Source organism: Mytilus edulis, chromosome 3 (genome assembly GCF_963676685.1).
Source record: "Mytilus edulis chromosome 3, xbMytEdul2.2, whole genome shotgun sequence".
Classification (NCBI taxonomy): domain Eukaryota; kingdom Metazoa; phylum Mollusca; class Bivalvia; order Mytilida; family Mytilidae; genus Mytilus; species Mytilus edulis.
This window is the reverse complement of record NC_092346.1, coordinates 38135723-38163048: the sequence shown is the minus strand read 5'-3', so window position 1 is coordinate 38163048 and position 27326 is coordinate 38135723. Positions and strand designations below refer to the sequence as shown.

The window sequence follows — 27326 nt, the reverse complement described above, 5'->3', positions numbered from 1 at the left end:
TTTCATAGGCATCAATATAAAACAATTTAAGGGAGCTACCATTTGATTTTTATGGGGGGGCTAGGATGAAATTTGAAAAAAATAGGCAGGACAGGAGTTTGGAGTAAAAAAAAAAGGGCAGGATGAGACACTTTTCAAAAAAAAAAGGCAGGATGACAATTTAGGTAAAAAAAGTCAGGATAAACTAATAAAAAAAAGGCAGGACAGAATAGAGTGAAAAATAAAAAGGCAGGACAGAGATTACAACTAAAAAAAAATGCAGGACAACATTTTTCATCCTAGCCCCCCCATAAAAATCAAATGGTAGCTCCCTAACTATAAACTTTAGGCTTGGGCAAGAAATTACAATCTAAATGCAGCTGTCATGTGTTGAAACACTTGCTCGAGAACCATGATATACAGAAGCCACTCACACTATTTGCAATGAAGAGGGCTTACACAGATTTTCCATAACCCTAGCTTATTCATCAGATCAAGATACACATGGCCAATATACTTTGATTACTAGAAAAAAAGCCGTAGTTGGGAGCATGTTATCCAGAAACCCCAGACTTTAAAGAGCTTCATGCAATGTATAGTTGTCTGTTTATGCATCAGTGATCATAACCTATTTACCTCAAAATCACAAGGCTGTCTGCCACTTGATATGCACATAAAATTACCTATAAACAACGAATTGCAACTCTATATTTCTATAACCCCTCTTCTATATGTTTTGTCTCATAAATTACTCTGATCTTGACAATGGACATTAAAATCTCTCCCATCATTTGAAAATCAGCAACAAAAACCAAAACTGTTATTCAGAAACCAATCTAAAAATTCACATCAAATGAATGGAAAACAACTGTCATATTCCTGACTTAGTACAGGCCTTTACTTATGTAGAAAATGTTGGATTTAACCTGGTTTTAAAGCTAACTTAACCTCTGACTTGAAAACCATTAATTGTTCTAAAAATATATAGATATATGCAGATGTTGTATGAGTGCCAATGAGAAAACTCTCCATCCAATTCACAATTTGTAAAAAGTAAACCATTATACTATTAGATCGAAGTACAGCCTTCAACACTTCAAACAGTCCTAAAACAGGGACAGTGATCTGGAATACTGGACCTAGGATTAATAGACCATATATTCCATCAGAGACATATAATACAATATATGCATTATATACTACTAGACTACTGTGCCATTAGTGGAGCATGATATGCTTATCCTTTCGCAGCACCTTATATTATCCCTGGTTATAAGTAGGGTTCGTCCTGTTAGACAACTGTGTCATTAGTGGAGCATGATCTGCTTATCCTTCCGCAGCACCTGCTACTATCCCTGGTTATTAGTAGGGTTCGTCCTCTTAGACTACTGTGCCATTAGTGGAGCATGATCTGCTTATCCTTCCGCAGCACCTGATATTATTCCTGGTTATTAGTAGGGTTCGTCCTCTTAGACTACTGTGCCATCAGTGGAGCATGATCAGCTTATCCTTCCGCAGCACCTGATATTATCCCTGGTTATTAGTAGGGTTCGTCCTCTTAGACTACTGTGCCATTAGTGGAGCATGATCTGCTTATCCTTCCGCAGCACCTGATATTATTCCTGGTTATTAGTAGGGTTCGTCCTCTTAGACTACTGTGCCATTAGTGGAGCATGATCAGCTTATCCTTCCGCAGCACCTGATATTATCCCTGGTTATTAGTAGGGTTCGTCCTCTTAGACTACTGTGCCATCAGTGGAGCATGATCAGCTTATCCTTCCGCAGCACCTGATATTATCCCTGGTTATTAGTAGGGTTCGTCCTCTTAGACTACTGTGCCATTAGTGGAGCATGATCTGCTTATCCTTCCGCAGCACCTGATATTATTCCTGGTTATTAGTAGGGTTCGTCCTCTTAGACTACTGTGCCATTAGTGGAGCATGATCAGCTTATCCTTCCGCAGCACCTGATATTATCCCTGGTTATTAGTAGGGTTCGTCCTCTTAGACTACTGTGCCATCAGTGGAGCATGATCAGCTTATCCTTCCGCAGCACCTGATATTATCCCTGGTTATTAGTAGGGTTCGTCCTGTTAGACAACTGTGTCATTAGTGGAGCATGATCTGCTTATCCTTCCGCAGCACCTGATATTATTCCTGGTTATTAGTAGGATTCGTCCTCTTAGACTACTGTGCCATTAGTGGAGCATGATCAGCTTATCCTTCCGCAGTACCTGATATTATCCCTGGTTATTAGAAGGGTACGTCCTGTTAGACTACTGTGCCATCAGTGGAGCATGATCAGCTTATCCTTCCGCAGCACCTGATATTATCCCTGGTTATTAGTAGGGTTCGTCCTCTTAGACTACTGTGCCATCAGTGGAGCATGATCAGCTTATCCTTCCGCAGCACCTGATATTATCCCTGGTTATTAGTAGGGTTCGTCCTCTTAGACTACTGTGTCATTAGTGGAGCATGATATGCTTATCCTTCCGCAGCACCTGATATTATCCCTGGTTATTAGTAGAGTTCGTCCTGTTAGACTACTGTGCCATTAGTGGAGAATTATCAGCTTATCCTTTCGCAGCACCTTATATTATCCCTGGTTATAAGTAGGGTTCGTCCTGTTAGACAACTGTGTCATTAGTGGAGCATGATCTGCTTATCCTTCCGCAGCACCTGATATTATTCCTGGTTATTAGTAGGATTCGTCCTCTTAGACTACTGTGCCATTAGTGGAGCATGATCAGCTTATCCTTCCGCAGCACCTGATATTATCCCTGGTTATTAGTAGGATTCGTCCTCTTAGACTACTGTGTCATTAGTGGAGCATGATCTGCTTATCCTTCCGCAGCACCTGATATTATCCCTGGTTATTAGTAGGGTTCGTCCTGTTAGACTACTGTGCCATTAGTGGAGCATGATCTGCTTATCCTTCCGCAGCATCTGATTCTATCTCTGGTTATTAGAAGGGTTCATCCTGTAAGACTACTGTGCCATTAGTGGAGCATGATATGCTAATCCTTCCGCAGCACCTATACTATCCCTGGTTATTAGTAGGGTTCGTGCTGTTAGACTACTGTGCCATTAGTGGAGCATGATCTGCTTATCCTTCCGCAGCACCTGATATTATCCCTTGTTATTAGTAGGGTTCGTTCTGTAAGACTATTGTGCCATTAGTGGAGCATGATCTGCTTATCCTTCCGCAGCATCTGATATTATTCCTGGTTTTTAGTAGGGTTCGTTCTGTAAGACTATTGTGCCATTAGTGGAGCATGATCTGCTTATCCTTTCGCAGCACCTGATACTATCCCTGGTTTTTAGTAGAGTTCGTCCTGTTAGACTACTGTGCCATTAGTGGAGCATGATGTGCTTATCCTTTCGCAGCACCTGATACTATATCTGGTTTTTAGTAGAGTTCGTCCTGTTAGACTACTGTGCCATTAGTGGAGCATGATCTGTTTATCCTTCCGCAGCACCTGCTACTATCCCTGGTTATTAGAAGGGTACGTCCTGTTAGACTACTGTGCCATTCGTGGAGCATGATCTGCTTATCCTTCCGCAGCACCTGATACTATCCCTGGTTATTAGAAGGGTTCGTCCTGTTAGACTACTGTGCCATTAGTGGAGCATGATATGCTAATCCTTCCGCAGCACCTATACTATCCCTGGTTATTAGAAGGGTTCGTCCTGTTAGACTACTGTGCCATTAGTGGAGCATGATCTGCTTATCCTTCCGCAGCACCTGCTACTATCCCTGGTTATTAGAAGGGTACGTCCTGTTAGACTACTGTGCCATTAGTGGAGCATGATCTGCTTATCCTTCCGCAGCACCTGATACTATCCCTGGTTATTAGAAGGGTTCGTCCTGTTAGACTACTGTGCCATTAGTGGAGCATGATCTGCTTATCCTTCCGCAGCACCTGATACTATCCCTGGTTATTAGAAGGGTTCGTCCTGTTAGACTACTGTGCCATTAGTGGAGCATGATATGCTAATCCTTCCGCAGCACCTATACTATCCCTGGTTATTAGTAGGGTTCGTGCTGTTAGACTACTGTGCCATTAGTGGAGCATGATCTGCTTATCCTTCCGCAGCACCTGATATTATCCCTAATTATTAGTATGGTTCGTCCTGTAAGACTATTGTGCCATTAGTGGAGCATGATCTGCTAATCCTTCCGCAGCATCTGATATTATTCCTGGTTTTTAGTAGGGTTCGTCCTGTTAGACTACTGTGCCATTAGTGGAGCATGATCTGCTTATCCTTCCGCAGCACCTGATATTATCCCTGGTTATTAGTAGGGTTCGTCCTCTTAGACTACTGTGCCATTAGTGGAGCATGATCTGCTTATCCTTCCGCAGCACCTGATACTATCCCTGGTTATTAGTAGGGTTCGTCCTGTTAGACTACTGTGCCATTAGTGGAGCATGATCTGCTTATCCTTCCGCAGCACCTGATATTATCCCTGGTTATTAGTAGGGTTCGTCCTGTTCGACTACTGTGCCATTAGTGGAGCATGATCTGCTTATCCTTTCGCAGCACCTGATACTATCCCTGGTTTTTAGTAGAGTTCGTCCTGTTAGACTACTGTGCCATTAGTGGAGCATGATCTGCTTATCCTTCCGCAGCACCTGCTACTATCCCTGGTTATTAGAAGGGTTCGTCCTGTTAGACTACTGTGCCATTAGTGGAGCATGATCTGCTTATCCTTCCGCAGCACCTGATATTATCCCTGGTTATTAGAAGGGTTCGTCCTGTTAGACTACTGTGCCATTAGTGGAGCATGATCTGCTTATCCTTCCGCAGCACCTGATACTATCCCTGGTTATTAGTAGGGTTCGTCCTGTTAGACTACTGTGCCATTAGTGGAGCATGATCTGCTTATCCTTCCGCAGCACCTGATATTATCCCTGGTTATTAGTAGGGTTCGTCCTGTTCGACTACTGTGCCATTAGTGGAGCATGATCTGCTTATCCTTTCGCAGCACCTGATATTATCCCTGGTTATTAGTAGGGTTCGTCCTCTTAGACTACTGTGCCATCAGTGGAGCATGATCTGCTTATCCTTCCGCAGCACCTATACTATCCCTGGTTATTAGTAGGGTTCGTGCTGTTAGACTACTGTGCCATTAGTGGAGCATGATCTGCTTATCCTTCCGCAGCACCTGATATTATCCCTAATTATTAGTATGGTTCGTCCTGTAAGACTATTGTGCCATTAGTGGAGCATGATCTGCTTATCCTTCCGCAGCATCTGATATTATTCCTGGTTTTTAGTAGGGTTCGTCCTGTTAGACTACTGTGCCATTAGTGGAGCATGATCTGCTTATCCTTCCGCAGCACCTGATATTATCCCTGGTTATTAGTAGGGTTCGTCCTCTTAGACTACTGTGCCATTAGTGGAGCATGATCTGCTTATCCTTCCGCAGCACCTGATACTATCCCTGGTTATTAGTAGGGTTCGTCCTGTTAGACTACTGTGCCATTAGTGGAGCATGATCTGCTTATCCTTCCGCAGCACCTGATATTATCCCTGGTTATTAGTAGGGTTCGTCCTGTTCGACTACTGTGCCATTAGTGGAGCATGATCTGCTTATCCTTTCGCAGCACCTGATACTATCCCTGGTTTTTAGTAGAGTTCGTCCTGTTAGACTACTGTGCCATTAGTGGAGCATGATCTGCTTATCCTTCCGCAGCACCTGCTACTATCCCTGGTTATTAGAAGGGTTCGTCCTGTTAGACTACTGTGCCATTAGTGGAGCATGATCTGCTTATCCTTCCGCAGCACCTGATATTATCCCTGGTTATTAGAAGGGTTCGTCCTGTTAGACTACTGTGCCATTAGTGGAGCATGATCTGCTTATCCTTCCGCAGCACCTGATACTATCCCTGGTTATTAGTAGGGTTCGTCCTGTTAGACTACTGTGCCATTAGTGGAGCATGATCTGCTTATCCTTCCGCAGCACCTGATATTATCCCTGGTTATTAGTAGGGTTCGTCCTGTTCGACTACTGTGCCATTAGTGGAGCATGATCTGCTTATCCTTTCGCAGCACCTGATATTATCCCTGGTTATTAGTAGGGTTCGTCCTCTTAGACTACTGTGCCATCAGTGGAGCATGATCTGCTTATCCTTCCGCAGCACCTATACTATCCCTGGTTATTAGTAGGGTTCGTGCTGTTAAACTACTGTGCCATTAGTGGAGCATGATCTGCTTATCCTTCCGCAGCACCTGATATTATCCCTAATTATTAGTATGGTTCGTCCTGTAAGACTATTGTGCCATTAGTGGAGCATGATCTGCTTATCCTTCCGCAGCATCTGATATTATTCCTGGTTTTTAGTAGGGTTCGTCCTGTTAGACTACTGTGCCATTAGTGGAGCATGATCTGCTTATCCTTCCGCAGCACCTGATATTATCCCTGGTTATTAGTAGGGTTCGTCCTCTTAGACTACTGTGCCATTAGTGGAGCATGATCTGCTTATCCTTCCGCAGCACCTGATACTATCCCTGGTTATTAGTAGGGTTCGTCCTGTTAGACTACTGTGCCATTAGTGGAGCATGATCTGCTTATCCTTCCGCAGCACCTGATATTATCCCTGGTTATTAGTAGGGTTCGTCCTGTTCGACTACTGTGCCATTAGTGGAGCATGATCTGCTTATCCTTTCGCAGCACCTGATACTATCCCTGGTTTTTAGTAGAGTTCGTCCTGTTAGACTACTGTGCCATTAGTGGAGCATGATCTGCTTATCCTTCCGCAGCACCTGCTACTATCCCTGGTTATTAGAAGGGTTCGTCCTGTTAGACTACTGTGCCATTAGTGGAGCATGATCTGCTTATCCTTCCGCAGCACCTGATATTATCCCTGGTTATTAGAAGGGTTCGTCCTGTTAGACTACTGTGCCATTAGTGGAGCATGATCTGCTTATCCTTCCGCAGCACCTGATACTATCCCTGGTTATTAGTAGGGTTCGTCCTGTTAGACTACTGTGCCATTAGTGGAGCATGATCTGCTTATCCTTCCGCAGCACCTGATATTATCCCTGGTTATTAGTAGGGTTCGTCCTGTTCGACTACTGTGCCATTAGTGGAGCATGATCTGCTTATCCTTTCGCAGCACCTGATATTATCCCTGGTTATTAGTAGGGTTCGTCCTCTTAGACTACTGTGCCATCAGTGGAGCATGATCTGCTTATCCTTCCGCAGCACCTGATATTATCCCTGGTTATTAGAAGGGTTCGTCCTGTTAGACTACTGTGCCATTAGTGGAGCATGATCTGCTTATCCTTCCGCAGCACCTGATACTATCCCTGGTTATTAGTAGGGTTCGTCCTGTTAGACTACTGTGCCATTAGTGGAGCATGATCTGCTTATTCTTTCGCAGGACCTGATACTATCCCTGGTTATTAGTAGGGTTCGTCCTGTTAGACTACTGTGCCATTAGTGGAGCATGATCTGCTTATCCTTCCGCAGCACCTGATACTATCCCTGGTTATTAGTAGGGTTCGTCCTGTTAGACTACTGTGCCATTAGTGGAGCATGATCTGCTTATTCTTTCGCAGGACCTGATACTATCCCTGGTTATTAGTAGGGTTCGTCCTGTTAGACTACTGTGCCATTAGTGGAGCATGATCTGCTTATCCTTTCGCAGCACCTTATATTATCCCTGGTTATAAGTAGGGTTCGTCCTGTTAGACAACTGTGCCATCAGTGGAGCATGATCAGCTTATCCTTCCGCAGCACCTGATATTATTCCTGGTTATTAGTAGGATTCGTCCTCTTAGACTACTGTGCCATTAGTGGAGCATGATCTGCTTATCCTTCCGCAGCACCTGAAATTATTCCTGGTTATTAGTAGGGTTCGTCCTGTTAGACTACTGTGCCATTGTAGGGTTCGTGTTCTCCTCTGAAATTACTAGAACAATTAGAAGTTTACAGCATCCGCATTATGACATCTAATTTTAAACATGTCAATCAAGATCAATGTTGCCAACCAACTTTGCCGATATGGTTTAGAGTTGTCTATTATCTTGAAACACACCGTTGAAACATGAGATAGGTGAAACTAGAACTCAGGAGCCTGTAACTCAAAGGTTGTTGCAGGTTGCCAGTGGCGTAGGTTAGGTCATTTTGAAGTGTACGCCCGAACCTTGGCGAGGAATCCAAGGATCCCAAAACGGGTCCATGTCAAACGTGCTATATATAGTGGGTGAGAGCTAGGGAGCGAAGCCCCCGGAATCTAAAGAGTTATCGAGAATTGATACCATTCCTGTCATTAAAACGCACCAGTAGCACCATACTTTAGAATCTAAATGGTATATTCCTCGGAAAGGTGAATCCATTTATCAGTCCATTACAGGATTTAAAAAAATCAAACATTTTCTTTAGAGACTTTTTCTTGATCTGGAATATTAGTTTTGGTCCAAGTTTCATGACAGTCTGTGAAGTTTTATGCATTTATAATTTTGAAAAAGCCATACAGTCTCAGTTTAATACTGAAAAATTAATAAACAAATTTACTTTCAAAACTTTGCTTCAGACAAAATTTGTACAAAATTCTTGAATTCTGCTTAAGTTTCATTAATTAGATGAATTTTTGACAAAGAAATCGTTGTGTAAAAAAATGTAAAGTTCTTTTTCTTTTCTTTAGATTATATTTTTTTATCAAAATTCAAGTGTACGCCCGGGCGTTTTGACGTTAACGTAGCTAAGCGCATGGTTGCTGTGTAACATATACGTTTTTCGTACATAAAGTAAACCGTTAGTTTTCTCGTTTGAAGTGTTCAACATTTGTCCATGTTGTCATTTCAGAGCATTTTAAAGCTGACTATAGTTATATGAGATTTGTACATTGTTGAAGGCCGTATGTTGACCCATAACTTAAGTGTTAATTTCTGTGCCATTTGATCTCTTGTGGAGAGTTGTCACACTAGCAATCATACCACATCTTATTTTTATATGGACAGAAATGTTCAGGGTGTAGAGATCTATGAATACTATCCTTTCGTTTCATGTGTTTTATCATTTGATTTTTCCATTTAATTAGGGACTTTCCGTTTTGAATTTCCCTCGGCCGCGAGTTCAGTATTTCTGTGATTTTACTTTTTACATCCATACTGTCAGACTCACAAACCCTTTTTATCCCCTTTCTTTTTTGGGAATATTTGAAAAAAAGAAAAAAAAAAGAATAAGTAAAAATTGTCGAAATTTTCAGTTGACCTCTTATAGGAGAGTGAGTGATTTTATGGTGTTCGTGTTGTTTATTCTTTAGTTTTCTATGTTGTGTCGTGTGTACTATTGTTTTTCTGTTTGTCTTTTTCATTTTTAGCCATGGCGTTGTCAGTTTGTTTTGGATTTATGAGTTTGACTGTCCCTTTGGTATCTTTCGTCCCTCTTTTTTTAAACCTTTTTTGACGTGTTGAGCAAAAAACATAGAAAGGAAAGAGAAACTATCACCCAGATAACACCTTCATGTAGGTCAACACAGCTGATATTTTTTTTCGTTTAGAAGTCATCGACCTTCATGCTTGTGCCATTGGAAGACGATTTGTGTCCATTTTTTTGTATGTAACCATTGTTGGACTTTTTAGTTTTTAATGCTGAAAATGTACAGATCGTTTTTCGTGTTTTTTCTATAACTTTTTGTGAAACACGCCAAAGTCATGAGTAAAACATCTCTAGCTAAGCAGTTTAATCAAAGGTCACATGAATACGGATTGAATGAGATCGAAATATTAACTTGCAAGTTAAAAATTCATCGGTAATTATTTCTTGACTTGTTTTGACAAAATTAAACCAAACTGGCTGTTGAACACTTTTTCACTTTCAATAAGGGTTGAACAATTTTTTTTTTATCATATTTTGATTTTAATTCATGCCTTTTTAAAGTTTAACCATTTTTAGAATAAACGTTCTAACAAGAATAAAAAGTTAAAACAAGATGTTACATTATTGAGTTCTGTATTTTACAGTTAGAGTATCGATCAGTATCTTAAAAAAAAAAAGTAGATATGAATTATTTCAAAGTATATAAATAATAATAATAGTATGCTTTAGCCATTAGTGTCAATTGTTAGGATAATCTGATAAAAACTGTCCGGCACTTTGAAACGTAGATATGAATTCCATTGTCGGATTAGTAGAAACATTACATTTTTAACAAAAAAATAATTATATGGGAAGATTTTAGCTATAGATGACTATTAAAAGATTAATTATTTAAGTCAGGCCGCCGGGAAGATTGTAGTAATTGACAAGCTTTTCGCCCTTTGGTCATATAGTATATCCGCTATTATCAAAATAATTCAGTCTAAAAAATCTATACAATATATTTGTATGACATCTTAAATATTCCTATAAGTATTGATAAAAGACTCATTGCAAATGTATTGGATGATCTGCGTATAAGATAATACATATAGTGAGTCTGAGTATAGCGACCCAATATATATATCATCGCTAAACAGTGCTGATTTTTTTTTCTAGATTACAACTTTTATAAAAAAAAAAAAGTGTGATTAGTTTCGTTTCGTAAATTTGATAACGTAAATCTAGAATATCAATAAACCATCCATGTGCGTCCTTTGGCTGCCATTTGTAATTTAGGGTGGCAGAGTTAAATGCTTTGCAGAACAAGTGAAAATTTAGCTGCTTAACATCGTCACATTATATACCAAACAATTTGCATTTATTTCATTTTCATACATTACATCAGGAAACATGAGTGACATTGATCCAAATAAGTTAAAAGTTGCAGAATTGAGAGACGAATTGAAAGCAAGAAGCCTCGACACAAAAGGAACAAAAGCAGTTCTTGCCAGACGACTCACCAAAGCATTAAAAGAAGAAAAAGGCGAATCAGGTAGGAAAAATGTATAATAAGATTAAAGTTGACAATTGAAGTAAATGCTGAATGATTTTGAATTGTAAACAAAATGTTATGAAAGCAATATTTTTCGGTCGATGTGAGACGTTTCGGCCATAACAGTTACGGCCATTCCTTCGTTTCGGCTACAGCCGGATTGGCCATGGCTTCCAAAGACGTTTCGGCCATTCATTTTGTCGCTTACATTGAAAAAAATGTTTGGTTATGGATTATATAACTTGTCTTGAGATGAAAGTAAGGAAATTTGACTTAAGATTGGTGAACACACATCTGCTAAATTTACATGTATACAGAATATAAACTCTCAAAAATTCAGTGACCAATGTAAGAAGACATGAGCTTATAATATATAAAGTCTACTGGGTTCAAATGAAAATCTTGGTCAAAGGGACATATAAAATGTATGTAAATCACAAATTGAGAACAAAAATGACATGAATGTTTCAATGAAGTGTAACGAGGGATGTTTTTTGTTTCAAGAACTTTAATGTTATTTACTAATAGGTTTTTCAGTTGGCGATGATTCCATGTTAGATGAATCCTCCCAAGATCAAGATACTAGTACCCAAAGTGTAGATGAAAGTTCTCAGGAAGCACCTGAAGTTTCAGAAGAAAAGGTATGACCAACTTTTTGTATGTAATGTCTACGAGCTAAAATAACAAATGTGTAAAGACTTGTTAATATGTATGTCTACAGTCCAACAAGGTAAATTGGAAATATAATGATAGCAAATTGCATTTCAGTCAAAAGAAAATGACATGCTTGAATTAAAGTTTTGAAATAAAATGATTATCCTTTCTTTTCATCAAAGCTAAGTCTGTCAGAAACTTACGAATCATTTTATTCCACTCATTACTAGAAGTAGATATTGAAAGCTAAATTGACGTTTGATGGATGGAGAGTAGCCTATTTAACAAGTGTAGAAAAGTTCATATGTATGCAATAAAGATATTATTTAAAAAAAAAGTTTATATTCTATTCTTAGCATTGGACATATACTCCTTACATAACCTCACTGAGTGGTCTAGAAAGAGGTTGGAGATTATCTAGGTCATGACATTAAATTTTAACTACTTATTCTATATTTTCTATTCAGCCTGCTGAAGAAACTCCAATGGAAGAATCAGTAGAAGAACCTAAAAAGGAGGAAGTCAAAGAATCACCTAAAAAGGAAGAACCAAAAGAATCCCCCCAAAAAGAGGAGGAACCCAAAGCAGAAACTGCAGCTGAAGAGAAATCAGAAGAAAAAACAGAAGAGCCAGAATCCATTGAAGTAGATAAACAAAATGGAGAGGAGAAAGCAAATGGGGAGTCTACTAATATAGAAGAAGAGGTTGCTGGACAAGAATTACAAACAGTAGATGAAGCTACATGTGATGATGGTAAGTTAGTGACAAAATACAGTTTTTAGATGGGTTCTCTGACCAAAAATATCTGGTCATTTATTATTGGATAGTGTTGCAGCCAGATGGCAGCTCTGAACTGTTTCTTTGCAATGATATGAGAACTGTTCAACCAATCCTTATAAAAAATCATGACAAAATAATGGTCAAGTTTAATTTGTAGGTTTTCACTTATCCTGTAAATTGAAGATAAAAATATTAAATGACATTTTCAAATGCACGGAAAATTGTTATTTGCTTTGATTATTTTGATGCCCTGGTCTAGTGATAAAATTCAAAACATGCTGAAGTAGTAGCATATATAACTTGTCAATTCTTTTGTTTTATATTGACCAATGGTTTTGTTAAATGTGTCCACATCACCAAATAAGAACTTGTGAAATTGAATTTTAATATACATTTCAGATGATTCAAAACACAGAAGGAAAAGATCAAGGTCCCATGACCGTCACAGGAGTAGATCAAGGGAAAGAAGGAGATCTCATTCACGAGAAAGAAGGTATATTTTGTACAGTGTTGATATTTTAGTTGAACATCACGTTGAATTGTCAAAAAAATCTCCCCTTGACATTCAGCACCAATCATCATTATATATATCTTTACAATTGTAATACTCACTGACAGCCATTTTTGGTTTTATTTTCATCATCAAAATCATACCTGCAAATATAACATACAATGTGAGGTATGAATAAATCTTACTAGACTAACACTCTCAGGTTGGATTCCTTACATGCTGACACAAAAGGCGTTGATCTGCAGAAAATCACATCATTTGCTGCAACTTTTAAGTGTCACATGTTAAGAAAGAGTCGGCATATAACAATTATAACTTCTTCAGGTTGACCAGTTCAAGACAGAACTTGAAACCACTATTAATTTGCATATCCTACATATAGACAACATGTCTATTGTTTAGCCAAATTTATAACTAATAGCAGTGTTGTTATTTTATTTATTTAATACATTACAGGCGCAGTCGCAGTAGATCCCCAAAGAAAGTTGTTATGGAGGATGAAACCTGGGAAACATCTGAAAGTGTGTTGTTTGACAGATGTAAGTACTTAAAGTTTCGTTTAAATACATATTTTTTTTTTTGGCAAATGTTAATGTTCACTCTGACCATTTTGCAATATTTAACATGTTTAGGAATTGCAAAATGTATATTGTACATTACAAAGTAGAAATTTTGAACATTTGTCCGTCAATCTTATATAAGAATGGTGTTCAGCTGCCATTCTATAAATTTATTTTTATAGGCTAGAAAATTCTAAATTATCTCCCCAAGATGTTCTTGGACAACAATTAATTTATTATATCCCCATTCATTAATTTATTGTATGGATAAAACATAATCAACACTTTCTAATGGCCGTTTTTTTTTTTCAGTTAACTCTGATTTGAGCTTGAAGCTTGGAGAGAATAATCTTTCAGCTGTACCCATGACAGAGGATGGCTTTGCCATGATGTGGGCAGGAGTACGTGCAAATTATGGAATAACAAAAGGACAAGTAGCATATGAGGTTAAAGTAAGTATACCTTAGAATTTAAATAATAATGGAAGTTTTATAACTGATGTTTACAGTTTTCTGTTTGTATGTTGTGGTCAAAGAATGGTCATTTGTTTGAATTCAATTGGTTGCAGGTAGAACATATTTGAATCCATGTTGGTTTGAGGTTAGAATAAATGATTAAACAATAGAAGATTAGAGCATCTTACAGTTGTAATTACAATTTGAAGGGGTATTCAAGGTCAGAAATATGAATGAGTTGTGTACTGTGTCCAAATGACAGAGACTGCAAGCTCCTCAAATTGATTCGCCCTTTTAATAGCATAAATGACGAAAGCTGGTCATGCAGGATAACAAAATTGAGATAATGCTTGCTCTGTTCTCTGTTTTCCAAGAGATGGTTGAGACCTTGTTTTCAATCAGTTGGTATAAAGAACTTAAAACAAATTGACTTTGATACAAGGACATTGTCTTTACCTGTATGCGTTTTACAAAAATTAATTTATGAAAAAATGTTTATTTTAATTTTAGTTGCTGGAAAATCTGAGTGTTGACCATTTACCTCCAGAAGAAATAATCACACATGTACTTCGTGTTGGATGGTCCGCTTCAACCACATCTATGCAATTAGGTAAAATTTTATTATATTTATTTAATCTAAGATGCTTTGATCAACTAATTGATGGGTACTTTAGGCAGAAGAGAAGGTATTACTAGCAATTTAGAACCTTTAATACTCATGTCTGATTTGTATAAGACTTGACAACTATGGAGAACCTCCCAAGGAAAGAATTAGCTAGACAACATTGATCATGACATCTTTGTGCTTCATGCTTTGTGGATAAGCAGTAAAAACCAGTTTAAAAGAGTTTGACTTGTTAATCCTAAACCTGCACTTGGAGGCGAGACAACCAAGATACCAAAAATAATTTCAACTGCAATTAACAATGTGGTTTTCTGTTTTTTTCCTCTTTAAAATTTTTTTAAGATAAACATCAAAGTTGACACCAAAAAAAGAATTTTATCATATCTCTTTACATATAAATATTTGTAAAGTCTAAATGATTATTTATTATTTCAGGAGAAGAACCTTTATCTTTTGGATTTGGTGGAACAGGAAAAGCTTCAACAGACACTAAATTTATTGATTATGGACAACAATTTACAGCAGGAGATGTCATTACAGCTTATGTTGTAGGTTTCAACTGCTAATTTAAAATTTTTGTTTTTATGTCCCCCTTTTGTCTGTCCCTCTTTAGGATTTTGGTTAATGTAATTTTTGATGAAGTTGATGTCCACATGTTCCCTATGATATGATCTTACTACTTTTAATGCCAAATTAGTTTTGAACCCAATTTTATGGTCCACTGAACATAGATAATGATGGCGCAAGTGGGACATCCATGTACTGTGGAAACAATTCTTGTTTAAAAGGTTTTTTTTCTTTTTATAAGTATAAAAGTATTAGAAGATGTGCTGTTTAATTTGATGGGTAAAGTTTACTTCCATGAAAAATAGAAGATTATCCATATAAATAAAATTATCTACAAGTTATCATTTATTGATATTAAAGCAAAGACAAAGTGAGTCAACTGTTTATCAGAAATCTTTAGTTTGTTTAGAAATGTATTGACCTAATTTTCCATATTTCAGGATTATGAAATGGATGAAGAGGAAGCATATTTGTCTTATGCAAAGAATGGAGATGATCTCGGCATTTGTTTTCAAGTAGAAAAATCCAAGTTGGAAGGAAATGCAATGTTCCCACATATTTTAACCAAGAATACTTCATTTGAGATCAACTTTGGTGCACAGGTAAGAATTCACAACATGGTGTCATTAAATTTTTTGCTTTGCTAGAAATGCTCTTCAAAAGAAAATTGTTAGGGGTTGGCATCATCTGTTGGTCCTGGTAAACTTTGCGAGCCTTTTATGGATGATCATCAAAATTGCTGTGAATAAACTACACAGGGAACCATAGCTAATGCATTCATTCAAAAGAACATGTGAACTTACTAAAGTTTAGATATCTTGACCAGATAGAGATGTGGAAAACTTTCATCAGATTCGCAATATGTGTCCTCAAATTTAACAAATTCCTGTGGTGTTACTTCTCTTTTAAGGGAATATCCATATCTAAGTTGGCTGCAAAAGCTTATAAAATTATTAAAATGATTTCTTAAACTGGTAAGCAAAACAAAATCTTAATTTTAAAAAGTTTAATCAGACATAACTCTAATGGATAAATATTTGCTTCAAACTTATGTTAATTCAAGCTGGATGAGCAATAATTGACTAGATATCTGACTTTCCATCCTATGTTTTATTATTAATTTACATTGATTTGTAGGAAGAACCTTGGTTTGAATTGAAAGAGGACTTTGTGTTTATTGATAAAGTACCATTGGAAGAAAGAGTTAAAGGAATTGCTCCACCAGAAAAGAAAGAAGAATGTGAGGTATGTCTTTGTCTTATATGAATGCAGTGTAAATATAATGAAAATAGTCATAAGCTAGAGCAGGCTTGATATAGTCAAGATTTTGATCACAGAGGAATTAATTTTTGAAAAGAAATTGTATGATATGTCTAAAGAAATAACGAGATGTGGTTTAATTGCTAACGAGACAACTATCCACCAAAGTTCAAATTAAATGGATGTAATCAATTATAGGCAACTGTTTGACCATAACAATGAATAAAAATTATTTTGTATAGTCTGCTATAAAATGCCCTGACATGAAAAGTATGAAACAATTCAATTGAGAAAACTTATGGCCTTAAATATAACAAAACAATTTACAAAAAAATAAAACAAATGTTGCAGATATGAACCAACAACAAAAACTGAATTTTATGCTCCTGACTTGGGACACACATGATGAATGTTCATTTATGAAAACTTATTTGTTGGATTATTATTTAGATAATCTGTATGGTTGGATTGCCTGGTGCAGGAAAGACATACTGGGTTGACAAATGTGTGGCAGAAAATGCTGACAAAAGATACAATGTACTTGGGACCAATAATATCATTGACAAAATGAGGGTAAGTTGAATTTAGGAAAATTTCATAAACCAATAGTATGATGAATGAAGATTCCTTTGCCGAATCAATTGAGACATTTTATCCCCTTTCTTATGGAGGGGCCATTGAGTTGTACTTCTGCATGCCCAAAAATAACTGTTTTCTAACTTGATTTGCCTCAACCTTATGTTTAAAAATTTATACACTGGTTATTATCACAAAACACGGATCGAGCGACACATTCTTCATTTATTAAAAAATTACTGTCTATTGAAACATTGTACTGAAAAATGTAAAATGAGAAAGTAACCTGATGACAGAAAAAAGCTGAAAGACCTAGAGGTTAGCATATAATGTATGACCACCAGTAATACAGTTTTGTATAGTGAATGTCAAGTATTTGTTGATGCACTTTCTTGCAACTTGGGATGAATTTAGAATTTCATCAAAAGTAATTTGTAAACATTGGAGGTTATTGAATTTAGCACAAGGTTACACTGTGATTTGAGCTAATGAATATGATACAGTGTATTGGTGCTAATTACCAATATTGTTGACATAAATAAAGTAATAAGGTTAAGTGAAAAGATACCAATTTTCATTATAGGTAATGGGTCTCCCTCGTAAGAAGAATTATGCTGGACGTTGGGATGTATTGATCGACAAATCTACAAAATGTCTGAACAAGCTGTTAGAAGTAGGAGCTACTAAAAAGAGGAACTACATTTTAGATCAGGTATGTTAGGAAAAAACACTTGGTAAGACTTAGGGTATGACTGTAAAATGGTTGTTGTAACTTGAAACTATCGCTTTAATTCGTGAATTGCGGTATTTTGTATTTGCCCTGTGTTTGCTACAACTGGTTGGAAGAGTAACTATAACTTTCTGCGCCATTTCCGTGAGTCCAGAAAGAATACATGGACTCTAAAGGGGGAATATTTATTATGGATGTAAATGTATACATTGGGATTTGCTGTGACACACAATTTATGAATATTAACCGAAAAGGATATGTGGAGATTTTTTGGAGTACACCTGACTGGAATTTTAGTGAAATGGATTGATGTTATTTTTATTGGAGACATACATTTGAACAAGGAATTATCATTAAATTTGAAACAGTATACATTGCATTGAATTGCATCAATATACAACTGATGGAGAAAGAGACAACATATAAAGACTTGACAAGTTTTTGTTATTGAAATAAAATTCTACATAGATTATAGGATTTCTGTTGTTTGAGATATCCCGGCCTTTAGTACCATGGGGTTACTGAATCTAAAGTGTAAACTGAAGTATGTTTATGCAAGCTTAATGTTGTTTAGAGTCTCTAGGTTATACTGAAAATATGTTGCTTTTGATGTAATAGAGTGTGTTGGTAAGTGTTTGTCAAAGTGGCAGCACAAATTGGTTGATATGTTACTGGGTATACAAACTAGTTGTAGATCTAATATGGTTAGTATAAGAGGTATATAGACGTAGGCAATATGTACTCAGCATGATTTATTTGAATTCTTTTGAGATGGGTTGATTATGATAAATATTGGATGCCTTACATATTCATGATATTAGTACAGGGGCATACATATTTAATGCATGATAGTCGTCATAAGAAATAGGATCTTGGGTGAATTAAGAGAGTATAATAGTTATATACATAACAGACAGTTCATTTAAACGATGATTTAAATCTGTCTTGAAAATGAACCACGCATGTTTCAAGTTACATTGACCAATTTACAGTCATCCAAACAAATTGTATTATAAAATGTTTGTATGGAATTATATTGCCACAGTTTTTCAAGAGTAGTGTTGGCAAAAATGTATGAAAGAACATAGTCACAGCCTGATACAAATATATGAAAGGAGCAATATGTCAGTAGAACAAAATATATCCGAGGAGCTATATGTCTGTAGATACAATTGTATTGAAATAACAGGATGCTTATACAAAATATATGAAAGGATCAAAATATATGCTTTAAAAACACTTAGAGCTAGAATTTCAGCAAGTCAATACACACAGGATAGGTAGGTATGGTAAGTAAATAACATTTTATTTGTGACTGACCTTACATCATCCTCCCCTGGGATTCCTCTTTTCAGAGGTAAGTGCTTTTCTTTTTTGAGACTCCTCCTTTGAAGTAGTTTAATCAGCATAGAATCCAGGAGGATCCAAGTAATGTATAGACACATTCTACAACTTGTACTGTAGACCAGTTACCATATATATTTGTTGATACTGAATCTGTACTGATATTATTGATGAAGAATGCTGTATTATTATGTTGTGGTGATGGCGAATATGAAGCCTTGATAATTATGTATATTTGATGTATTATTGAATGGGGATAGGGGTTGGACAGATCACCAGGATAACAAAGGTAGGTAGGGGAGGGGTCATACCATAAATTTATTTGGAGGATGATGTTGATGATGCCATCTATGGCTGCCATGTATTTAGCAAGAATAATTATCTATATATTCTTTGTTGCCATACTAGACAAATGTGTATGCATCCGCAAGAAGACGTAAAATGCAGCCTTTTGAAGGTTTTCAACGTAAAGCAGTTGTGATTGTTCCCAGTGATGAAGAATACAAAAAGCGCGTTGAGACACGAGAAAAGGATGAAGGCAAGGATGTCCCTGAAAAAGCAGTACTTGAAATGAAAGGTAGGCTGTGAAGACACAACACATTTTAAATTACACTTAAGATATTTAAATATTGATGTAGAAACTGTGTTTTATGTATGTTAAAAGCTGTTTCATTAAACCCCACCAGGATATTTAATGGAACAGCTTGTTTCTGTCACTTCTACCATGTACTGATTGTTATGTAATGGTATTTTCAGCTAATTTCACACTACCAGAAGAAGGTGTTCTGTTTGATACTGTAGAGTTCATAGAACTTGACAAAGAAGAGGCAACTAAACTTGTAGAGGAATATGTAAAGGAAGGAAAGGCTGCATGTCCTCCTCCATCCAAGAAAAGCAGATTTGAAGGTAAGTCTTTGATAAGATTTTAAGTGTCTCATCTGACTGGTTGAATGAGCATGAGTCAAATGATACATTTTCAATCAAGGTTCCTAATTTGCAGAACTTAATAGTAATGTATCTGTTTGCAAAAAATAAATCTGAATCTTTTTTCAAAAAACAACAATGAAAGAAGGAAGTCAATAATTTTTATCATACACTTTGCAGACAAGAGAGATGGATATATACTGCAATAACCATTTCTGTCAATAAATGAACTGCTGTTTAAAGGAATATATTTTGTCTGGAACTTAATAATGTTGATTGTTATCATGTCATCAATGATCAGATCTGTTGGACAGTTACTTACAGTTTGATGGTACTTTGAACTTTTAGTGTACCTTTTGCGTATGGAATTATTTTATCACTGAGTGAAAAGGATTGGGGTATTCTTTGCACAACAATAATTAATGTTTTATTTGACAGATTTACAATACTATTAATTCAAAACACACCTATCGCTACACAAATCAGTTTCATTGGGATTTATATTTGTAGTTTTAAATGATAATTCTTAATTAATTTATGAATATTATGTAATCATCAGATCGCAGAGACAGCAGAGGTGACAGGAGACATAGTGGAGGACGAGATAATTGGAGGGATGATAGACGACGAGGTGGCAATAGCTGGGGAGGTGGTGGTGGTGGTGGACGAGGAGGAGGAAGAGGTAAGATTAATATACAGATATCATATAGTGGGTTATTTTCATTGAATAAGGTATACAAAATATTTTGGTGGATTCAAAACTTTTATCAATATCTTTGCATGTGCACTTAAAAATTGGAGGAATTTATTATGGTGATTTTGTTCTATCTGCGAAAATAACTCGCTATACAGTAAACTGTAGAAACATAAATTTTCCTAGGGTTAAAATTTTGTGGTTTTGTCTCTATATAAGATTTCATGGGAATTTAATTTCGTGGTTTCCAGTAAATGGAAGTAATTTTAAATGAAGGTTTAATTTTTGTTGAAATGTTCTTTCCACAAAATAAACAAAAGTAAATCCTCCACTAAAATTCTGCTTTTACAGTAGATGATAAGCTTTCAATTGGACAACCAGTTGTGAATATTAGCTGCATATATAAAAATATTGATTGTGTGATTGCCAATGAGAGAGTTAAAAATGAAGTAATTATATGTAAATTTACTGACTTCAACAAAGAGAAATACCTACACTGTATTACAAAACAGTTTATGAAAAAAAATTGACACACATGAACCAAGAAAAACCACTAAACTATAGGGTCTAAAAGAATGTGGCCTGGTTCAACATTACTGTAAGCATTCAACCCTCTACTTTTACAGAAAATGTTTTTATAGTACAATACTTTTAACATGATAAACTAATAGAATGAATTTTTTAAACCATGTTCGTTTCAAGCTTGTGATCTTTGAAAATATACTTGTGTAGCCTATTTGTTTTACAAGCAGTTCTTATTGAATGTCAATTCAGCTTGTTAACATTCATGTGAAGAAAGATTTCCAGTTTGAACATCAATACATTTATCATTTCAGATTATGGAAGGGACAACAGGTATGGCGGTGGAGGTAGAGATCGTAGAGATGATAATAGAAGTTGGGATAGGAGGAGAGATGACAGAAGTAGTGGAGGCTGGAAGGTAGGAAAAATATATTACTTAATTAACAAGAATTTGAAAGTTAAAATCACATTTTTAGCTCACCTGGCCCGAAGGAGACTAAGTTTACGATATATACATGCATTGGTTCAAGAATTGGATAGACATAATTTTTACCAGTTTCATATGACTTTTAAGTTAACCATCTCGAGAATATAGTATGCCTATGTCTTTTAAAGCATTCAATTAACATTCTTTGATTGCTTTAAAATATTCCATTACAGATTTTGAAATCCTATATGTAAAAGATGTAAAAAATTTAAAAAGAATTCATAGCTATAAAAAAGTTTTCAAAGAAAATGAACAAAATAAGGAATACAGACTATATTAAGTCTAGAACTTGTGTCATGGTTATATTATGAAGACAAATTTAAGTTAGCATATTGTTGTAAATTTCAACTTTAGAGTCGGTCTAAATTTTTTCCATTGGACGAAACTTAAGATGAAATTTTATATTGTAGGGCCGAGACTCCAGGAGTGGTGGAAGTAGTTATGGAGGTGGTGGTAGACAGGGAAGCAGTGGATGGGGATCCCAAGGGGGTGGACAATGGGGTAACCAAGGGAGTGGAAATTGGGGAAACCAAAGCAGCTGGGGTAATCAAGGAAATTGGGGTAATCAACAACCAGCATATGGGGTAAGGCATTTGCTTGAACATAAATATATTTATGATTTAATCTTGTAAGAATGTAGTAGAATTCTTTAAAAACAATAATATGCTATTACCAATACAGACATGATTCTTGTGAATAGATATAGGAAGATGTGGTGTGAGGGCCAATGAGACAACTCTCCAACTAAGTCACAAATTGTATAAGTAAACTATTAAAGGTTAAACTACAGTCTTCAACACAGAGTCTTGGCTCACACAGAAGCTTGTAATTATACTTCCAAGATGAGAGAAACTGTCCAGAAGAGATATTTTGGGCAAATGTACAATATTTTGACCTTGAATCAAATGAAATAAACTCTTTTAAGAAGTAGGATTGAACTACTTTCCTAAATTTTGGCAAGTAAATAAAATATACAAACAACAAACTTTCATCAAAATGAAAATTTTTAAATAATGTATGGAAACAAGAATAATTGCATGGTAATAATTAATGGTAGCTGATAATCATTCTTCACAATTTATAGAGAAATTCAAACAGTTTTCTTTTCGTTAAGAAATTACATGCATCTTGATTAGATTACAATATCAATTTTAATTAGGGGCTTAATTCTTAAACTTATGTATGTGTTCACAAAATCTAATGAGTTTATTTCCTTTTGTAGCAGCAGTGGGGTAATTATCAGCAAGGAAACACAGGCTATGGAAGTGGAGGATGGGGAGGACAAGGACAACAACAACAATCCTGGTCAGGTCAGTCAGGTCAGCAGCAACAAGGATCTGGTTGGGGTAGCGGATCATATAACCAAGGATCTTACAGCTCAGGAACCAACCAGGGAAGTGGCAGCTGGGGCGGTAGTGGTGGCAGCAGCAGCAGTTACAACAGTTACAGAAAATAAACTCTTTACTCTATCTATCAGAGACATATTTTTATTGTTATATTCTGAATGAAAATGAAGTCATCTTTTAATTATGTAAAATTACATTCAATTTCGGAAATGTGTTGTGGACATTAAATGTTGTAAATTGAATGTTTTTATAACAACATGAAGTAAATAGAAGATTTATATAGAATTATGTGTCAACTATCAGTTGTAAAATCGTCATCATTGTTCATTGTTGATCATCTGTACATTAAATCATCAAAATCTTGTTTGTTTCTAATAACAGTGCCTGCAAGTAAGAATTGAAACTATAAAACTGGGGGTACAGTTGAGTGTTTTGCTAATATACTTGGATATTCTCAATACTGTTTATTGCTCTCATCACTGATCATGTGGACAATCTCATTGGAACTGTAAAGTAGAGAAAAGTTTAGAATGGATGGAAATGGTGGAATGTGTCAAAGAGACCGTACTGTAAATTCAGAAATTATTATGTGCATGTATTATTGCAATTTTGTCATTTGAGACTAAAATGCTATTTTAATTTTGGCGGAAAAGAGAAAACTCCTGTTTAGTTCATTTAAAAAAATTTCAAAATGCAAGTTTAAATTATTGCGATTATAACCCTGTCGCATTTTTCGCAATAATAAAAAAAAACACAATAATTTCTGAATTTCCATATATTCAATGAAAGGGCAAGGGTTAAAAAATTAAGGTTCATATTTGGTCAGATGGAATAAGCTGTTAAATACAAAGGACATTTATTGGTTATAGAAATAATTTTATACATATTATGCAACAAAAAATCCCAATCTAGGATCAGCTCTCAATGCACAAGTGGTTTTGATAAATGGCCAGTACACATTTCCCCATAAATTCTTCCTCCTCTGGTAATTAAATAATTTGATCTCCAGTCAATTCACCCACTGCTGTGCAATGGAGCAATTTTGGAATAATTGGTTCCAGCTTTAGTGTCAAGTCCATGGGACTAGACTACACAATGTACAAAGTGTTGTTTTCATGGACTCTAGCAAAATTTAATGATAGATTTTAAACCTTCCAAAAGGCAAACTTTGTTTACATTTTATCTAGCCTGTGTAATAGCCTTGTCAAGCCATTTCTGGAATATCTGTTATATGTTTTAAGTCAAGTCAGATTTTGTATAATATATGGTCAATAGTTGCTGTTATTTGTCTTCGTATTCACTTTACAAACACCATGCCAATGTGTGATGTGTGTTCGAGACAATGAATCATAACTGCAAATATCCTGGCTACAGAAGATACAAAATGGTGTTACACACAGGACAATGGACAATAGTAAAGTACCAATTTTTCCACACACAAACGCTTATTTTCGACAATGAATGTCTCTTCAGTGATGCTTGATGGCGGAAAAAAAGTATGGCAAAAGAATCTGGTCTTTGTATGAGTGGTATATTTAATGTAGAATGATTTCCAAAATAACGGTAAATTTTACAAATGTAAACTTTGTAACTGGGGCTGATAACGTTTGGGACATGGACCACCAGCAGAGGTATCGACCAAGTGGTAGACATTAACAGTTCAAATTTTTCTTCACCAGATTGGTGCATTTCAAAATAAAGTCTCGTTATTCAAGGCCTTAATGTTTGAAAATTCGAATTTAAAAAATAAGCTTATAAACCAAAAAGGATATATCAAAGTTGGTCCTAAATTACACCTAGAAGGAAGATACTCTTTGCATGTGTTGCAAAAATACCAGGCATTTGGTTTCTGTTGTGCTATATTTTGGGATCAGTCTTTTTTTTTATTATTCTAATCACTTGACGTCCGTCGATGTCATGAATGTTCATTATGAAGTGCTGACCAAGTGTTGATACTTTGCAGTTGGTCCATCATCCAAGATGGCCGCCATCAGGGGATTTAGTTTAACATGGGTCCCTATGGGAAATACACACAAATGTCTTCTTTTAGAGAACCACTGAATGGAATGAAACCAAACATGGCATAAATGTTCCTTATGAGGTGCTGACCAAGTGTTGTTACTTCGCAGTCAGTTGGGGTCATTAGTGTCTGTATACAATGCAATGGTCCTTGATAGGCAAACATTTAGAGGAGTTTTTATTCCCCGAGGGTATCACCAGCCCAGTAGTCAGTGCTTCTATGTTGCCATGAATTATCATTGATATGGTCATAATTACAAACTAACTGTTATCAGAACTTTGAATTTTTGAAATACTAAAGCCTTTCTACCTCAGGAATAGATGACCTTAGCTGTTTTTGGCAAAACGGTTAGGACTTTTTGGTCCTAAATGCTCTTCAACTTCGTACTTCATTTGGCCTATTTTAACTTTTTTGATTTGAGCGTCACTGATTAGTCTTCTGTAGACGAATCGCGCGTCTGGCGGAAATACAAAATTTATATTCTGGTATTTATGATGAGTTTATTTACAACCACTGGGTCGTAGACAGCTGGTGAAGTTTTCATTCCCCTAGGTTATCACCAGTCCATTAGTCAGCACTTCTGTGCCTCTGTGGTGGCATTCATTATCATTCTATATATGGTCATCTTCGCTAGCCAAGGGTTACGATCCACTCCCGCTCTCTTCACCCTTGGCGGATTGAGATAATATTTCGGAGACACAAGGTAAGGATTTTTATTGGTTGCAGTAGAAACTCGCTGCATCCAATCAAAAAGCGCCTATAACATGATCACGTGTAAATGTAGAAAGTGTTTGTAAACAATTGCCACGTGTTTATTGTGCAACAAGTCTTTACATCACTAAACATACGACTATATTTAGTGACAACTTGAATGTTTTTAATCAACAAATAGAAGTTCCTGTGTATGTTTCATGCACAAATGCATGGATGTTGACGTATATTTTCGTTTCCGGCTTTACCAAGTGGGTAGAATCTAGACATTATCGTGTTTTAACCTCCAAATTGAAGAGTTCAAGTGCTACCATTGGTCAAGAATAATGTATTCGGAATGGGCGTGACTTTAATCTTCCGATAGATGGCGCGACATTGATATCACAAATGTTGGCTCAATCTGCCAAGGGTGAAGAGAGCGGGAGTGGATCGTAACCCTTGGCTAGCGGGGAGAGATCCGTTTGCGCCAAAAATGCGTCCTTTTGCGCCACAACTTTTTTTCTCTAATGCTACGTTTGCGCCACCTGTTTAAAAATTACATGGTACCATTTGCGCCAAAAATAGAATATACGATTGCGCCAATTTAAAGAAAAACATTCCTTAAACAAAGATACAGTTTTCTGATTTAGAAGGCAAAAGACAATCTAAAAGTGGAATATAAATTAAATGTCCATTCCTGAATCCATGTATTGTATACAATTGCTGGAAATACTTCGGGCAACCCTTAAATGTTCCATCAGCAAAAACATCATCTGCCCCGCATACAAAGAAATTTCAAGTTAGCTTCACAACAGAGAATAACAATGCCACTTTCAATATAATTTACTAAAACAAACTCTTCTTCTTTATTTGTGATCACTCTTCCTCACTTAAAATTTCTTGAAATTCTATTGAACTTTTTGGTTGGGCAGGGTACAGTTATCTTCTCTCTCTGTACATAGACTGTCTTATGCACTTCAAGTAATGTTTCTGTAGATGTTTCTCTTCGTGGTGGAATAGCTCCGAACATATGCATGCTGTTCGTAGTATTTGACGCTCTAACTTTTGTGGGTCTGTCCCATGTATATGTGCAAGATTTCCACTCAGACAAAAATGATACTAAATATATATTAATCTTTAATATGTACGATCAATATGTGTTCAGGTAAATTGGCGCAAATGAGTTCCGAAAACTGGCGCAATTGATACATTTGGAAAAAAAAAATTGGCGCAAATGATACCCCTGAAAAACAGTAATTGGCGCAAAAGGAGTGTTGCCTGCTAGCGAAGATGATATATGGTAAAATCATAAATTAACTGTTTACAAAACTTAAATTTTTTGAAATACTCAGGTTTTTCTTCCTCTGGAATAGATTACCTTAGCTGTATTTGGCAAATCTTTTAGGAATATTTGGTCCTCAATGCTTTCAACTTTTTAAAAGTCAAATAAAGAATCCCTAAAACGGGTCTTATGTTTAACTCGTCAAGTGTAAAATTAAGTACATTTCGTCAAATTGTAAGAAAGCTCCAATAATAGGACATACGGTTATTTGAAAACGTCAGTTTAGTAAACTATTTTATAAAGCAGATGAAATAAAACATATATCGTCTGAATAAAATGCTCACTGATAACATATTATCAGTATATATATATTTACTTAGTACATTTGGTATTTAATTTGTTGATGATAGAACAAACAAGAAAGTGCAATCAATACCTGGAAAACACTTGACAAAA

The 27326-nt window shown here is 36.1% G+C and overlaps 1 protein-coding gene across 2 annotated transcripts; it reads left to right on the top strand.

The window, feature by feature from the left end:
- Positions 1 to 10526: 10526 nt before the first annotated feature.
- LOC139516402 (heterogeneous nuclear ribonucleoprotein U-like protein 1) lies at positions 10527 to 23240 on the top strand. Of its 2 annotated transcripts, none has more exons than XM_071306474.1 (18): positions 10527 to 10843; positions 11372 to 11484; positions 11965 to 12250; positions 12677 to 12770; positions 13245 to 13327; positions 13661 to 13800; positions 14314 to 14413; positions 14864 to 14976; positions 15436 to 15597; positions 16133 to 16240; positions 16706 to 16828; positions 17415 to 17543; positions 19314 to 19482; positions 19662 to 19811; positions 20389 to 20511; positions 21360 to 21463; positions 21943 to 22116; positions 22755 to 23240. In XM_071306474.1, exons 1-18 carry the CDS (start codon positions 10702 to 10704, stop codon positions 22986 to 22988), a joined length of 2547 nt encoding a protein of 848 aa, XP_071162575.1. In that variant the 5' UTR covers positions 10527 to 10701; the 3' UTR covers positions 22989 to 23240. The 2 variants fall into 2 exon arrangements, with proteins under 2 accessions (XP_071162575.1, XP_071162576.1); XM_071306475.1 differs by having other exon boundaries at positions 10536 to 10843; positions 11381 to 11484.
- The last annotated feature ends 4086 nt before the right edge of the window (positions 23241 to 27326 follow it).

Coding starts and splice junctions, on each gene's coding strand:
- LOC139516402 (XM_071306474.1), top strand. CDS start 10,702: ATGAGTGACATTGATCCAAATAAGTTAAAAGTTGCAGAATTGAGAGAC. Junction 13,328..13,660: donor AAGTGTGTTGTTTGACAGAT/GTAAGTACTTAA, acceptor TTTTTTTTTCAG/TTAACTCTGATTTGAGCTTG. Junction 20,512..21,359: donor TGGACGAGGAGGAGGAAGAG/GTAAGATTAATA, acceptor TTATCATTTCAG/ATTATGGAAGGGACAACAGG.